General features: G+C 37.0%; 1 protein-coding gene and 1 long non-coding RNA gene across 2 annotated transcripts; one reads left to right on the top strand and one right to left on the bottom strand.

The window, feature by feature from the left end:
• Window positions 1–3,786: 3,786 nt before the first annotated feature.
• Window positions 3,787–11,401, bottom strand: LOC144643913 (uncharacterized). The gene is made up of 6 exons (XM_078503311.1): window positions 11,294–11,401; window positions 10,361–10,472; window positions 7,294–7,386; window positions 5,437–5,559; window positions 4,945–5,006; window positions 3,787–4,400 (listed from the first exon to the last, which is right to left on the bottom strand). The coding sequence occupies exons 2-6, from the start codon at window positions 10,452–10,454 to the stop codon at window positions 4,317–4,319; spliced, it is 456 nt and encodes a 151-aa protein (XP_078359437.1). The 5' UTR covers window positions 10,455–10,472; window positions 11,294–11,401; the 3' UTR covers window positions 3,787–4,316.
• A 393-nt stretch (window positions 11,402–11,794) lies between these two features.
• On the top strand, window positions 11,795–16,284 carry LOC144644336 (uncharacterized). Its single transcript, XR_013569095.1, has 3 exons — window positions 11,795–11,875; window positions 13,752–13,963; window positions 16,229–16,284. It is a non-coding gene; the product is annotated as an uncharacterized LOC144644336 (long non-coding RNA).
• The last annotated feature ends 1,106 nt before the right edge of the window (window positions 16,285–17,390 follow it).

Here is a 17,390-nt window from a genome sequence, read left to right as displayed (position 1 = left end):
AATTGCAAAGCAATTATCAGGGCTGTAGTCAGCGGATGTCTCTAAGGCGCATGAGCAGCTCATTTCTGTGTGAACTTGCCAAAACAATAACAACATGGGACCACGCCAGTAGGAGAGTTCGATTAGTAGTGTAAAAAGATTTAGGTTTTCTAAGTTTTGTCTTTAAAGCAGCGAAAATTTCTCCGGAAAGTTTCATGCTGTCAATATGTGGTGTTTGTAAAAGTAATCACATGATTTCGAGTGCAATTTGGGATAAATATGCACGAGTAAATTTTTCAAAGGCTAACAAAATTGCACAAACCCGTAGGACGAGTGCAATTTGTAGTCTTCGAAAAATTTACGAGTGCTTATTTATCCCAAATTGCCCCAGAAAAATCATGTGATTACTTGTTAATAATATTCATGAAAAAATTGCGAGAAAATAACATGCGCAAATCTAGTACAAAAACAATTTATTCAAACTCGGCAAATATCATCACGCATTTATGTTCTGTGCTGATGCCCTCCTTCCGTTTTTCGGTTTGCTGTATTTTTTTTAAGTAGTACATAAAGACGGCGAACTTCCGTTTAACTTTCAGTATGTTAGTCTTTCGACATTTTTTTGATACCATAAACCCATTTTGGAATGTTGGGACAGAGGGCGTTAGTAGCTGAATGGGAAAAGTGGTTTAGAACGTTACCTAAATACTAATATGAAGTTTATAATTGGAACAATAACTCAAATTTCTGTAAAAATATCCAAATGTTGTACTAAATAGAAATTCGTTAGGGCACTTAGCAACGGACATATATGTTCACTTATGTTAGCAACAGAGTGATAATGATTTGAAGATCTTTTCGGGTTAATCGAACTTCAACTAAGATAGTTGTATACGATGCTTTTCGGATTTGCTCTACGCAATCTACACTGTGTTTACTGTATTGCAATGAAAATATCATTATCAAACATCTGTCTCAAAATGTCACCACAATTCTCAGCGGACTTATTCAAACACACTTGCCACTTTAACTAAAATTGCCACGGAACACGTCTGCCGTTATCTCTCTCCCACGTTATGACTGTGCAAGAACACCCCCCACTCTCCAGAGAATCATGTTGCATACGATATTTTTCCTGCTGCGCCTCGTGCAGAAGCCCCTCCTGCGGCAGAAAATTTTCGTGTCTCGCAGAAAATCTTTAATTTTGTTCTTTCTTTTCTTCTTTTCATACACGGTATAAGTTAGTTCTCTACGTGTTCGCCCTCATCCTGTTCATGTCTGGCCCTTTCGTTTATAAGCAATTCCTGTTCTCCCCGCTATAGCCATGTAGTTTTGTATTCTTCGTTTTTTTTCGTTTTTTTTTTCTACTGTGATGTACTTTAACAATATTGCTAAGGCTGCTATCAAAATATAGTCTTTAATCGAAAGACATTTTAACACTATTAAATTGAATTTGGGAATGCAAAAAGCAGGTAAAGTCTGCGTTCGAGGCTTGTATCCCATTAGGTCAGAGCTTATCCCGGCTTCCGTAGCATGAAGCGACTTGCAGTATTTCCACTCCCCCTGGAAGGGATGTTAGTCTATCGCAGGGTTACTCACAGCATAAACGTTACCTATTTAAACACTTGGGTGGAGATTGGCAGTATGAGAGTGTTTTACCCAAGAACACAACGCAGTGCCTCGGCCAGGACTTTAATCCGGACCGCCCAATCCGGGAGTGCAGCACATTAACCATTAGGCCACCTCGCCTTCCAAATGGTAACTATCTACACAACTTTCCGACGGTAACTCTATCACCAAAAACGAAACTTCCCTAACAGCAAAATGAAAAAGCAAATGCACAAACCATTTAAGGTGGCTCGATCGGATTTTTGAGTGACGATACCTTTCAACCTTGACCAACTTGTACGCCACCGTAAACAATCCGACTGAAAATCGATCAGCACAGCTGTACTAAAGAAAGATGAAAGTTTCGAATGACATAAGTTTCATCGAAATCGGAGTAACCATAGCAACATAATGACGTCACCACCCATTTTACACGAGACCGATTTTCTTGTAATAGAGGGATAATTTTGAAAAAAGGCTTCTAGATCTTGGACTTGGCATAGTTATCTCAATGTCTGCGAAATTTGAAAAATTTCTATGAGAGCGTTTTCAAGAAAATTTTGGATGAAATAGTTTTTAGGTGCTAAAATACAACAAAAACAAAACAGTCTTAAAACATTATTGAGAAAACGTTCACAAGGCCCGATCAAGTAACATTTTGGCCCTAAGTGAATCTCGTACTATCTAATTACCTTAGGAGAAAATCTTACAGAAATCGTTTCATTTGATTTCTTGAAACATCGGCTTGAATATGAACTGGTATGCAGTGTTATTTCGCTCTTTTATCGAAAAAGGGCCTTCGCTTACTAAAATGATCGCAAAATAAAAATCGCTCGATAGAATTGTTTTAAACTTGGCAGTCAAAAAGAAGAATAAGTATGTAATGAAATGTTTGATTTTCAAAATAATTGAAACATTTTAAGGCAGTTAATTTAAAGCCTTAATTCAGGTAAACATTGCGCTGTTTTTCACCCTACATCGGATCGCTGCCTCATTATCTGTCTCCATTGTCTCAAGCCGCGTGCATTTGCAAATTTCAGCACATCTTGAATATGTATAACAGCCCCTTTTTTTCGAAAACTGTACAGAAACAAGCTAATTTAACAAGCCAAAATAAAATAACAACAAGGTATAGGCTGATAAAGCACTTGTATTATCTTCAGTTTCCTAACAGTTTTAAGGCCAAGGCAGAAATGTCGCAAAAATCTCCAGTTAAAAATAATTAGTGATTCATGATCTACTGGAATTTGCAAATGCACGCGGCTTGAGACAATGGAGACAGATAATGAGGCAGCGATCCGATGTAGGGTGAAAAACAGCGCAATGTTTACCTGAATTAAGGCTTTAAATCAACTGCCTTAAAATGTTTCAATTATTTTGAAAATCAGACATTTCATTACATACTTATTCTTCTTTTTGACTGCCAAGTTTAAAAAAATTCTATCAAGCGATTTTTATTTTGCGATCATTTTAGTAAGCGAAGGCCCTTTATCGATAAAAGAGCGGAATAACACTTCATACCAGTTGATATTCAAGCCGATGTTTGAAGAAATCAAATGAAACGATTTCTCTGTGGTTTTCTCCCAAGGTAATTAGATAGTACAAGATTCACTTAAGGTCAAAATGTTACTTGATCGGGCCTTGTGAACGTTTTCTCAATAATGTTTTAAGACTGCTTTGTTTTTGTTGTATTTTAGCACCTGAAAACTTCATCCAAAATTTTCTCGAAAACGCTCTCATAAAAATTCTTCACATTTTGCAGACCTTGAGAAAACTATGTCAGGTCCAAGATCTAGAAGCCTTTTTTCAAAATTATCCCTCTATTAGAAAAAAATCGGTCTCGTTTAAAATGGGTGGTGACGTCATTATGTTGCTATGGTTACTCCGATTTCGACGAAACTTATCTCAATCGAAACTTTCATCTTCCTTTAGTACAGCTGTGCTGATCGATTTTCAGTTGGATTGTTACGGTGACATACAAGTTGCTCAAAGTTGAAAGGTATTGTCACTCAAAAACCCGATCGAGCCACCTTAACGAAAATGGGTTATGCGTGAATGTTTGACTTGACGTTCGCGAAGCGAACGAAGAAGCACTGGTGCAGTGATTTTATTGAAACAAAGGAAGAAACAATAGGCGCTGAGTTCATTATTTAGTTTACCGCCCTAGCATGATCTAATGAGTATTGCCACGCATTCATAGCAACCAATGAAAACAGCTCTTTATTAGCGTCTATGAATATTAACAAGCGTCATGACAGACCTATACACTTTCCTCAACTGTAAGTAAATGTCCTGAGAACAATAGGCATTCTACGTTATGCTTACAATTATAAAAATACACTAAAAAAAGAGTTGTCTTAATATTCCTCAACTTTCAATTTTATTTAACAACAAACTCTTTACCATCTTTATTATTTACTACAAACGCTTTACCGCTTACAAATCCTGGACCATTTTTTATATTTAGTTGGGATATAATTTATACGAGGACCAATTATGACAAAGCCGACTACAATTCAGTATTTAGGAGTAAATCAACGATCTCAAAATATTATTTGTTTATTGTTGCTATCGTGGTTGGTTTTGGTGGTGGCGGTGGCGGCGGTGGTAGCGGTTACGGTTGTGGCGCTGGAAGCCGAAAACAATAGAATTGTGGTGGTTAGGCTGGTTGTGGCGTTGGCGGTGGTGGTGATGGTAGTAGTCATTGTTGTAGTGGTGTTTTCGTTGTTTCAAGGTAAAACAAATTCTCCTTCGATACAGAACCACATAAACTGTTCTTGATTGAAGAGTTTCAACTTGCCAAAGTAGGATCCCTGATGGGTATATATTGAGAAAAAAATAAAACGTTAGAAATTGTATCGAAAAGCGGAGGAGACCATACGTGATCTTACTTGTTTTATGTCACTGAGAAAAGCTTTGCAATGACAAGCTTTCTAGAAGTTATTTGACGTGGCTAAATATCAATTTGTCATCCGTGGAATAGAACTAAGTTAAAGTTTGCTTTATAAGAAAACCTCGAACAGAAATTTCAGTTGCCGCTCACCTTCTTTTCTATGTATTTATATAAAATATAATCACTAAGGCTCACATAATTATTGGATATATTGCAGGCAGCTGAGGTCGCAGGCAGAAGCGCCTGCAATATATCCAATAGTGCTGTTAGCCGAAGTAATTATCTATTATAATTATTAACCTTCCTGAAACCCTATTTTCCTCTTTCTGCATATCACATCGACGATTTCAGTCGCTTCCAAACTGATGTTTTGGTTCATGGCTGCAATATTCGATATATAATTACTGACCCACAAAAATCCTATTGTTCTCTCTCTGCTATTTATGGCATTGATTTAACTGTACCTTAGGCAGAACAGACTGAAAAGGTCTCAAACGGGGGTCGCTGTATGACAAGTGATACGTTTCTACAAAAAAAAGAAAGCCACATTTTTAAAATCTTTAAGTAGAGGAAAATTGTGCAACCTAAGTGACCTGGCAGCATACGTGTGACGTGCCACTGCCCTGTATGCAACGTCTGTTTTGCAGTTTTTTAATACGGTACTATAATGTATAGAAGCCATTTTATTCTGTGAAACAGTCACAACTATCGGCTATGTTTATTACACCCTTGTGACAACTCAACTCATGTAGGGGGGGTGCGTCGGAACATTATTGGCTTTCGTTACAATTATATTAAAAATCAGCAGTCAGTCTGGTTTCGTTTAGTATCTTTTGTTCATTTTGAAGTTTCGACCGTTTTTACTGTCAGTATTACTCAGCAATTCACCCCTCCACCCTCCCACACTCACGCACCCACACACACACAACCTTCCGACAGATTTTGACTGTACTCACCTCCTGCTGCCAAATTGCAAATTTGTGGTAGGTGTTTGCAAGGCAAATCCTTTGTTCCCCTAAATATAGGTACCCCGTTGTAGATCAGTTCGTACTGATATGTTGACGAGAAAACGTCTACATCTATTATCAAAAAATACAGAGAATCTATACTATCTGCTTTATCACATCAATCCTGCTAACTTGTATATCTTTTTTTATGGTTTTGCCTTTCTTTAAAATTACAAAAAAACGAAACAAGAAAACAAACAAATTAAAGCCAGAATCAAGTAACATTACCTTTTAAAAGTACCTGACTTTATTTGTTTGTGTCGACCTAATTTAATTTTGTTTGTTTTTTTGGTTTGTTTGTTTGTTTGTTTTTTATTTAAGGCAGCCAGTAATCCAAGATACCCAATCTCTCTTTACATTTTTGGCAAATGCTTGTCTTTTTTTAGGCTGCCTGTGGAAACTGGGTAGTTGTTTTTCATTGTTTTGTTTTGTTTTTTCTGCTGAACAGTAGGTAGGAACGTGGAAATTTAATAAGTTGCAAAACCTTGACTCGGTTTGTTCTGAACGATATCCAAGGTAATGCTAAAAATACCAATATTCGGGAGGGTATTGTCTGCAATAAACATATTTCATGCATTTGCAAATTTTACTTGAATTCGTCAAGGTTTATTTGTATGTGCTGTAAGTTACATAAACTGAAGATACAATATATAAATTAATTACAGTAACTGGTCACCCAAAAAATTTTAAAGCTAGTGGAATGTAATGCATTAACTTTACGTTAGACTGGTTGGATGACCTCCAATTCATAAACTCAATAAGCCTATTAATAACTTCAAAACAATTTTAAGATATACCTGTCTCGGACCGATATTACTGGAAAACGTTTGCAAATAACGAAAAATTGGCCGCCTCAGCCCTCACGATTTTGCTTGCCCGAAAATTTCTGATTTGAAGAAGAAATTAGGTCCTTTAGAGTAAATAAGTCCTTTTGGCAAAGCCGTGAACCAAAAAGCCTTGTGAATCTTTAAAAATATGCCAAATTTAGGTCTCATTTCAGTCATGATTTTTAACATTTTGTCATATATTTGCTTTACAATTAAATCGCGATCAAATTAGCTGAAAAATACAAAGACCAGGAACAATTAGTTTTGAAATGGCCAACTTTTTTTTAGATGTATGAGCCTCTGAATATGCCCCTTTATAATTTTCGTCAATTACAGATGGTTTTGGGCTTCGGGAAGGAGAAAGTACGTTTACAAATCAATAATTAGCTAGCGGGTCTTAAACGATTATTTTTGTAACTAGTGCCACTAGGGCGTCATTCTAGCCGAGTACGACAAAGTCACATTTTTCCCCTTTTTCCTGGTCTAGCTGATTATAAAGCGAAGCTGCTTTTAGGAATAAAAAGCCTCTTTGTTTTTTTTTGTTTTTTTTTTTTCTTTTTTATATAGCCTGTGCGGCAGGCGCAAAAAGGGGAGAAGGAGAGTGGAATGATACAAAATGAAACGGACCCTGTAAATTGTAAGTACTGGAGACGTGGCGGTCTTAAAGGGGTAAAAGGGAACTGGGATCTGCCTATTTTCTAATAGGGAAATGGGATATGGGTCACTGGGATCGAGACCCACGAACAAAAAATAGGATTGGGATAGTGACATGGGCAAACTGATATGCTGTGAAATGGGATTTATACCCGGTAAAGTTGTCCTTTAAGAGACAGACATCCAGTACGTGGTGTAAATTTAGCGTTTAGAGATTGACACTAAAGACCGTTGGAGTTGTTGTTGCGTAACTGGCTCATCTCCACGGTCCCAACCCGAAAAGGAGAAAGAAGCGTTGCGTGCCGTTACAAAAGCCCAGACCTACCAGGAGTTATCGTGACCGTAGCATTTACAGATTGACCGGGCATCAGCACGGGCCATGGTGTAACTTTGTACTTAAAGTCTTCGTCTGGCGGTTCTGAAAAAGCAGAACATTCTTTATCTATTGTAACTTTTTTTATAGTGAATTGTATTTAATGTAAGGAGGCCACTGGTTGGTTAGTATTTTAATACTATTTTAGTGCTACCCTCGTCAAGTAGAGTCTTTACTAAAATAAAGAATAAGAATATATTAGTCTTATTTCAAGAGGTGAATATAAGAATGCGAAATTCTGATTGGTCTAGAAGCTCTGGTTTATGACGTTATATTCACCTCGCTTGGAGGTGAATATAACATTTCAGGGCTTGGTTACTAAGCCACGCCAAGTTTGCTATCCAGGCAAGTAAACATGGCGGCATTTGATGAATGAAATTTTCGTTCATTCGAAAGAAATCACGTCAGCTCCGGGGTTTTCAAAACAGTTAGAATTTTAAAAATTGGCTACCAAAGCTTTTGAACAGAAATATTTTCAAGAGATGGTTCTCAAGGCATTAGAATTGGTGCTAAGGACGATGGTTTTGGAGATCGCACTTGGCCACGCTCAGTGGCAGATCAATTGACCAAAAATTACTCAGTTCTCTTCAGATCAGAGCTACTCGACTTATTTCAAGAGGATTCACGCAATTGCTAAGAGCTCAGTCGCCAACGATTAAGGTGGCTCCGTAGTTATTTCGAGCGTATTCATCAGTGACATACTTTACGTCAGAACTTTTTCGGCTTTAACGCGATGGCTTTAAAACTTTGGGAAAACTTTCATGTATTATTTAGCAATAACATGATAAAGTTTGATTGCAATGGAGAAATATATTTTAAATGCTATTGGCGTTTAACTGGACCCATGTTTTTGAACAAAATTGAATCCAAAAAAAAATTTTGCCGATATATTTTTGCTAAATTTCTGGAATAAGCTAATATTGACTTAACACGTGAGATAGCCAAGTTTCAAGAAAATCGTTGGAGTAGAAATGAAGAAATACAGGGAAATATTAAACTCATCTAAATAAAACTCTTAAAATTTACTGTAATTTTATACACTTGCCGCTTCTTCACGAAATAATCTACAAACCCAATATTTTGCGAAAAGCCTCCCCAATACTTGCTTAATAGAAGTGCCTAACCCATTGTCGATCGAGCTAACCGTTAAAAAGTATTCGCTAGTTCTGTAGGTCTCTGTAAACATTATAAAATGATCGAAAATCCTCGCGGACCTCCAAGGTTGCGTTCTGCATTTATTTTCGAAAATTATACCGCAGTTTTCTCTCAAACTCCTGTCACGTAAACTTCAGGGCACTACAAAAATTTTTGCATCGACTTTTGCTGCTGTGCCGTGCTGTAATTTGGAAAAATTGGCGTTAGGATTGTAAGCTACTCCGCAACTGTTCTTTGGCGAAGCGAACGAGCAGTTTTGTTTATATCATTATGAATACGAAATGAGCACGTGTGACATTCATGACAAGAATTCACACTTTTGAAAGGGGGGGGGGGGGGGTGTCATTTATATGCACGCCGACCATCCTAGGAAGGGAGGGAAGATATTTGTCGCATTGGAGTAACATGAGGTGCGTTAGTATTAAACATGGGGACTAGTCAATTCTGTGATTCCAGCTTTTTTATATTAATAATCGAAGTGGATTTACAATTTCTCAAACGTTCAAATTTACCTTTTTTATAACAGATTTTACAACCGTTGCACCGTTATAATCTGCTCAAACAATATCATCAGTGACGCAGACACCCCCTCGACCTGATGATATCGAGGAGCTGTGTGACATTGAAAAGAGAGTATATCTTAGGTGTACGATTTTTTGAGCGGTAGCATAGTCAAGCTTAACGCACCTCATGTTACTCCAATGCGACAAATATCTTCCCTCTCCTCCTAGGATGGTCGGCGTGCATATAAATGACCCCCCCCCCCCCCCCCCCCCGTTTCAAAAGTGTGAATTCTTGTCATGAATGTCACACGTGCTCATTTCGTATTCATAATGATATAAACAAAACTGCTCGTTCGCTTCGCCAAAGAACAATTGCGGAGTAGCTTACAATCCCAACGCCAATTTTTCCAAATTACAGCACGGCACAGCAGCAAAAGTCGATGCAAAAATTTTTGTAGTGCCCTGAAGTTTACGTGACAGGAGTTTGAGAGAAAACTGCGGTATAATTTTCGAAAATAAATGCAGAACGCAACCTTGGAGGTCCGCGAGGATTTTCGATCATTTTATAATGTTTACAGAGACCTACAGAACTAGCGAATACTTTTTAACGGTTAGCTCGATCGACAATGGGTTAGGCACTTCTATTAAGCAAGTATTGGGGAGGCTTTTCGCAAAATATTGGGTTTGTAGATTATTTCGTGAAGAAGCGGCAAGTGTATAAAATTACAGTAAATTTTAAGAGTTTTATTTAGATGAGTTTAATATTTCCCTGTATTTCTTCATTTCTACTCCAACGATTTTCTTGAAACTTGGCTATCTCACGTGTTAAGTCAATATTAGCTTATTCCAGAAATTTAGCAAAAATATATCGGCAAAATTTTTTTTTGGATTCAATTTTGTTCAAAAACATGGGTCCAGTTAAACGCCAATAGCATTTATAATATATTTCTCCATTGCAATCAAACTTTATCATGTTATTGCTAAATAATACATGAAAGTTTTCCCAAAGTTTTAAAGCCATCGCGTTAAAGCCGAAAAAGTTCTGACGCAAAGTATGTCACTGATGAATACGCCCGAAATAACTACGGAGCCACCTAAAACAAAGGTACTAGATATCTGTCTTTTTCGTAGTGTTTGTTTTGTTTCGCTTTACTGCTTAAACTTAAGTGTAAATTCTGATTTGCAATCGATGAATTAAACAAGTACTCAAGCGAGCACTTGTGTTTTTTTGGTTCCGTGTTTTAGTTCTTTATTTTATAGTTCTTGATATTCACCTCTGAAAATTAGACTAAAACTTCGTCTCCGGGAATATTTGCCGTGATTCACTTCGCCTTCGACGAATAATTGTTAATTATTCTTACCGCAATATTTCGCATATTTGACTGTAATTCCAATGGACAGCATCACACAGACTGAGAGGTGGATAATAATCAGGCGCTGAGCGTTCAATACCATGTTTTGCAATTAGGATGCCTAATAATAACCAGACACATTATTGATCAACCACAAGGCAGAATATCAAACGGAAAAACGTGTACACTATCGCTACATGCTTATCGTGTCTATCCCGAAAACTTTCGTCGCTACGATTTATGCCCCGTTTATTCCTTCGTTTCGCCCCACTAACTGCCCCTGGGTCTCCGAGGACGGCAAAATGCCTTCTTTAACAGATACGTTTTCATTAGTTTCTGTAAGTTATAGTGAGTCACGGAGCCTTGTATCCGGTGGCAACGAATTCCACAGGAGAAGCGCAGCGTAGGAAAAAGCTCCATAGCCGTAGGAGCGCAGATAATAAGAAGAAACAGCATGCTGGACGACGATTTTATATTACGCATAGAAATATGAATGTTTGTAAGACAGTAATATATGACGGCGCTTATCTGTGTAGAGCCTTATTAGTTACGTTTCAGCGTGAAGCACATGAAGTCAGACGGCGAAGCAAGAGGAGCTACACATTTTATCAGAAAAAGCAAAAGTCAGCCAAAACTTGTACTTTCCAAGTTAATTTTCTCTTTAGAAAACAAAACATATTCTTCAAACAAGTCACGATATGCACAAGTAAAATGATCAAGGTTAACGTCTTCGACAAGACAGACACTATAAAGAAAAGAAAGCTGACCTTGTTTAATACCAGGAGTCTAAACAGTGGATAAGCAGAAGTTTTTGCAGTGGATATATCTTTTGAAATCAAAACATAATCTTCAAAACAAGTCGCGATTTCAGTGATATGCATGAGTAAAAGCATGAAGGTCAACGTCTTCGAAAAGCCAGACACGATAAAGAGAAAAGCTTACCTTGTTTGAAAGCAGAAGTTTAGGTAGTCGATAGATCTAAGTCAAGAATGGAGCGTCTAAGTCTTCTCTGGCTTCCTTAAACTATTTATATTTTTTATATATCGAAACCGAAAGTAGTCAATTCATGACATGACGTCAGACAAAAAGAGTACCACATCGATATTTGTGCATGCTTTTACTTGCGCTATAAATACACTTACAATTCTAGTAGTAAGGACGTATAAGGAATGAATCGAGCACTAAATATCAAATAAGTGTTCAATAGTGTTCCTGGAGTGAATATTCACGCTGATGAAGCGGGGTTTCCCCGAAACGTCTGTTTTGATACAGCATTTAATGCACTCCAATAACATTATTGAACACTTTAATATTGATAACTATTTTGAGTGCTACGCAGCAACAACTCTTTTTTGTGATTGTTGAATATCAAACAATTAATGCAAGGTTTACGGTGACAGCATTTCCTTTGATATTGTCACAATATCAGTTAGGGAAAAATAGATAAAGACTTCCTGTTTTTTAAAATCATGATTGAATAACTACTGATCTTTCTTCCCAGTCTTATGCTCCTTCCAAGTTAAGGTAAGCATAGCTTTCACGTTATTTTGCAAAGTCCTATGTTAGACATTGTAAGGAAGACCGGTACAAGGCCAAACAAAATCTACTTGAACGCTACAATCCAAAACTGATAAATGCCTGATGCCTGAGTAGAATGATTATTCTAGGAAATTGAATAAGACGAACCGATCGCAATTCAACGCTGTTCAAAACCTCGACCTCATCAAGATGTTTCGTACATATTACTTATAAATTGAGAATCAAAGAAATCAACTTTTCAGGTTATGGCAACAGGTGTTATACTCTTATTATAATAACTATGAAAATAAGATGGTATATCACACGCGCGCTCATATCCTTATGCAAATACTCGCTCGTTAAGTTGCCGATGACAGTCGTTGCACTTCGTGCATACGCTTTAAATAATGATTAGCCATAATGATTAGCCAAAGGTGTCCCCCGCGACCTTAAGCCGTGGTCTTCTCTAGCGACGCAAGCACAAGCGCAAGCACAAGCGCAAGAATAACAGCTCTTATTTCACCGTGAAAACGTCTTGGACTAAAGAAAGTTTTATGCTTGTGCTTGTGCTTGCGGCAAGCGCAAGAACAATGATCAAAATTTTTCCTTTTTGCGTGATTGCGCTTATGCTTGCCCTTGTGCTTGCGTCGCTAGTAAAAACCAGGCTTAAGTGACGTGCTCTCAGCCAATGAGCATGCAGAAATTTTGTATGTATATTATTTATTTAGTTTTCATAAAATGGGGTACACTTTATTAACCGCACGGTTATGGACCCAGCGCGGTTCTTAGCTCGTTTGTGGATTTATTTTCATTTTATTGGTGACCAGACCCGTAATCCCTCGGCCAGACTTTAATTCACGCAACATTTGATGTTCACTCGCCAAAAGTTATCAGTAAATCATTGACCTACTGATAATTTCATTAATATTTTACTCTTTATTTAGCGTGGCAAATATTGCCTTGTCGATATGAAGCGATAATTTTAAATAAAGGTCATAACATCATTCACGAAATGTGTCGACGTAGCCATTATTCGGTGGCTACGTGGGAACAGCTTCAGTTGAGGGTTTTTTGCAGTTTAGTCTCTCGATCTGACAGTAATTTTCTGAATATTTATTTTCTATTTTGTGTGTGTGGAATAAATTTCTCGTCCTATGTCATTAAAGAAATCTGCAGCAAACTAAAAATTTGCAATGCAAACAAGAACGTCTCATAACTTGTATAGATAACATCATTGATGGGGAAATTACCACTGTGCTAAAGATAGCTGTGGATAACGTAAATGTCGGATTATGTCACTTGCGCAACTATTTTTCCAGCCCCTCACTCATCGCACAGAGCATTAAATAAAACCTATTTTTTTTCTTGAGAGACCGATATAAGCGTACTGAAGATTTAAACGGCTGACATCCGAATCCTTTGCCGTAAAAACCGTCCGCCAAACGCAAGACTGTGATCATTGTGAAGAGCGGTTCCAAGTCTGAGTATATTAGAATTGAAGGGCGCGTTCGTTTGTCACTAAAATACGAATAGTTTTGAAATAACGTACACATTGCACTTCGTCTTGAAGCGATGTAAAGAGAAATTTCGGCGAATCAGTCAATATTTGCTTGATTAAGCTCGGTCGCCGTTTTACATTTACATTTGAGAATCTTGTTTTACATTTTTTTAAATCACATCTCATCACATCTCCTTATATCACATCACATCATATCATAATTTATATTATAATTTATTTATTTATTTATTTTTCTCCACCACTTTAGATTAAATTGGCTTTTCTTAGGTGTTCAGAAAACTCTCTACTTGTCTCTCTCCAAAAATATTAACAGTTCAATTAACAAAATACACTACTATATTGATTGAAGCTTTTCCTCTGCAGATGGAGATAACATCTTCAGCCCAGCGTTTGTTGTATGTTGGTCTGACGCAGTTCATGTTAGTTTCGTGGTTGGCTGCGTTTGGTTTGTGTTGTTTGGAAGATGTTCACCCAGGGAAATGTATTTGCAAGCAATTTGGCCACACCCGGATCACTGTTAAGTGTCAAGGAATTAAGCAAGTACCACGTGATTTACCATCCAACACGGCCGCGATGTAAGTACAACATATTAAAATATACTCCACAGTTTCGTGTTTTTTTTTTTCCGAGCCTTACAGGGGTGAGTAAAAATACAAGGAATTAGTAAAATGTCCTAGTATATATTTTCAAAACCGTTGAATAGGGGATTAACTATTCGATTTCCTTTTTGTCTCGTGACGTCATGGTGTTGTCATGACGACACGAGATAATACTACAGGGGAGAAGGTGCATTCCATGCGTGTTTGCTTTCTGAGGCCGCGGAATTTTCCCGCCATGTCAATATTTTTCCCGCCATGCGATCATCAGATTTAAACAAAACAGATGATGCAGACTTCTCAACCTCAAAGCACTGGAAATCTGGAGATTGAGGTAAAAAAATCTGGAGATTTCAGTAAAAACCGGGAGATTGATCAACTGACGGACAAAAATAACTAAAAGAGTCCTAAAACCAGGCGCTAATCAAATGACTTGTTACTCTGCTTTTTCGTGAGATTTCTGTTTCTCGTCGTGAGATTAAAGTGAAAACCGTGATTCTCAGGACAAAATCGTGAGACTTGAGAGGTCTGCAGATGCTGTTTGCACTGACAGTTGCGTTTATTTTTAAGCTTTTTGTTTGTTTTTCTTAGTGATAAAAGCAATCACACGAGATTCCCACCATTCTAGTCATATTAGTCAATCAGATAATAGCTACCGTTTCGTGAGAACAATGTGTTTTATGATTTTGGTACAGCAATAGGGGAAAAGCATGTCTTAAACAGGATTGCGCCATACAGAACTGTAGGTATGTCGACCGACAATATGTCAGGAAAACCTTTTTTTGCCGTTTCCATTTTTGATTAGATCCGATTTCAAAGATGTAATAGACCGTAGTAGTCGAACCACAAGTGTGCCTTTACTTCAGTTGACTAGCTAGCTTAGGCAAGTTAGAATTTGTGCTGATTAAACTAGTTCAAAACAACAGATCCCGTGGACATTATTTTCCTTGTGCGTCTTCAATTTGAGTATTACTCGAAGACACACGCGAAAGGTCAACCATGAAACTTTGCTTGGTAGTGTGCGTGAGTTTATTGAAACGTGAGGCTGAAAACGTTCTTATCAGTCACAGACACAAAACAACAAAGGAGAATCTGTGACTTTGTTGACCTTTTTTAGATATTTAAGAACTATCTGTGACAGATAAATGCTTAATGAATCTGTGTGTGTCTGTATTCTTTTTCTGCTGTTATCGGAGTCCTATAACTGTTCAACGGCTACATGCTGGAGTGTACTTTGAATTTAAGTCAAGCCTACTTTCGGCTGCTTGGAAAAATCGCTTTTGATAAGGTGTCGGAAACAAATCGCGTGACAATAATAAGTACAAACATTATCCGCCTGACAGAAATAGCAACGATCAATTAGTATGAATCAAGATGGACGCTTAATTACCGTGATAGTGATCGGAATGGATACTATTAAGGCATCGATTTCAAAACTTTAAGCATGTAATCTTATAGTATATTTTTTAGTTGGATTTTAAGCCTTTCGCGTGAGAACCTTTTGTAGTTGGAATAAACCTTTGTTTTTATCTTTAACTGTGAAATCGTGAAGTTCAGCGCAAGCATTCACGACAAAGGTTTCTGAATTGACAAGTGAATCAAGAGTTTCGTATATCGTGTTGTGAATGTCACAACTTTTATCGAGCGACAAAAGTAGCTTTAGTTTTATTTCAAATTTTAGGGGTGAGGAGTCTAAATGTTTCTTTATGTTAGATGCACGCTTTTTAATTTTCGATATCTTTACAAGCAATAAATAGACGTGAAAAGCGGTCTATTTTCAAATAAATTAAACTCTGAAAAGAGTCACGAGACACTAAGCCCAGAGGGCTTTTGATTTCTTCAACTGCTTTTTAGCTTCATGACGCTCTTATATAATGCGTATTTTCTTGACCTTATACCTGTAAAGTAACGATCCTCGCTAGCAACGGGGATCGTTACTAGGTCTACACTGAGAGGAAAGATTGCCACAAACACTAGATAACCGACAATCTTATCAACATACCATTGCAACAAATTATTCTGCTGATATTCCCGGCCGCCGGGTATCTTAAAACTACCTAAAACCAAATACTAACTTCCTATCTGGGTAAATATATGCAGAATATAGCATATACAATGTATTTTATTCTATTAATTATGTAGTGTATGTATTTTTATGCTCCCCTTTTTGCTATATTATTTACCATTACATGAAGAGCCGAAAACGGTCTAAACTCTTATGGTGTTGCCATGGTTTTCTTTCAGAAATCTTTCTGGAAACAATTTGAGCTCGATCCAAGAAGACACCTTTAGGAATCTGAGGTTACTTAGTTTAATGTAAGTTAGTTACTTTAACTGCAATCAACTTGACTACCTTCTGTTTTGTTTTTTGTTTTTTTGCGTAGGAAATCGAAAAATCTCAAAGAAAATTCGTGATTAACCCTTAGAAGTTCAAGGAAGGAGGAGAGGTTGATGTCAACCCTTGAGGCTTTTCGTAATTTTGAATATGGAGTTTAACTTTATGGAGATTTACTTAAACATTCATAGCTGTTCGTTCGTCTCTTTTTCTTTTAAAATGTCACTTATGTGTCTACTTAAGTTGCTATGGCAAAGTCATAATTTCAAGCAGGATCGGCCAAAAATCGTATTTTTGGACAAAATTCTTCATTTTACATTTTTTTGGACAAATTTCCTTATTAATTTTACATAAGATATTACAATTACAAAATAGATCACATACCTCTTTCCCCGCTCTTACATTCGGTTTTACAACGATCCTTCGATCAGTCTATCTTTCGTTCTAATGTTGTGCGATTAACGCGTGTCTTGTGGATCGAGAAAATGAACTAACCCTTTCTGTTTGTGGCTATAGAGGTATGTAGTCGAAAACAAAGAGGTATTAATCGATATTATAATGACGTGAATCACGCAAACAAAACTTATACATAGCGTTCGTTACGTTATCTAATCACAGAGCCACTTTGAATCGGTACAACACAGCTCAGATAGCGACGAATGGACGAATATTTTTTCCGAGTTATTATTATTTTTTTAAATAGTCATTTGCACATAACCATGTCTGAAGGATTTGTTCTTTAGATTTATTTATGTTAAAACGCTGTGTTTTCTTTTCAGAGATCTTTCAGGGAACAGTTTGCAGTCAATTCCATATGGTACCTTTCGGAATCTGACAAAGCTAACATATATGCAAGTAGAGTTATCTGTCTTTATTTAAAACTTAGCAATAACCGAGAAAACAACAACTACGTACGTGAGAAACGGAATGAAAGAAGGGAAACTGGATTTTTAAGGCAGTTTCAAAGTTTGGTAGTCATACAGAACTTCGATCCAATACTAGTATATTAAAAAATTGGAAATATATATTGTATATTAAAATGTATTAAAATTGTAAGGAAAAGTAAAATTA

The sequence above is a fragment of the Oculina patagonica genome, chromosome 1 (genome assembly GCF_052425735.1).
Source record: "Oculina patagonica isolate OP01 chromosome 1, crgOcupat, whole genome shotgun sequence".
Taxonomy (NCBI): Eukaryota; Metazoa; Cnidaria; class Anthozoa; order Scleractinia; family Oculinidae; genus Oculina; species Oculina patagonica.
The sequence above is the reverse complement of the archived record's forward strand: the minus strand, read 5'-3'. Positions and strand labels throughout refer to the sequence as shown.

Bases quoted from the DNA above. Each gene is read 5' to 3' on its own strand.
- LOC144643913 (XM_078503311.1), bottom strand. From the start codon at position 10,454: ATGGTATTGAACGCTCAGCGCCTGATTATTATCCACCTCTCAGTCTGT. The intron at 5,007-5,436 runs GTGAGTACAGTC...TTTTTTTTGTAG, and splicing joins TTGCAATTTGGCAGCAGGAG to AAACGTATCACTTGTCATAC. The intron at 4,401-4,944 runs GTACAGTTAAAT...TATACCCATCAG, and splicing joins TTCAGTCTGTTCTGCCTAAG to GGATCCTACTTTGGCAAGTT.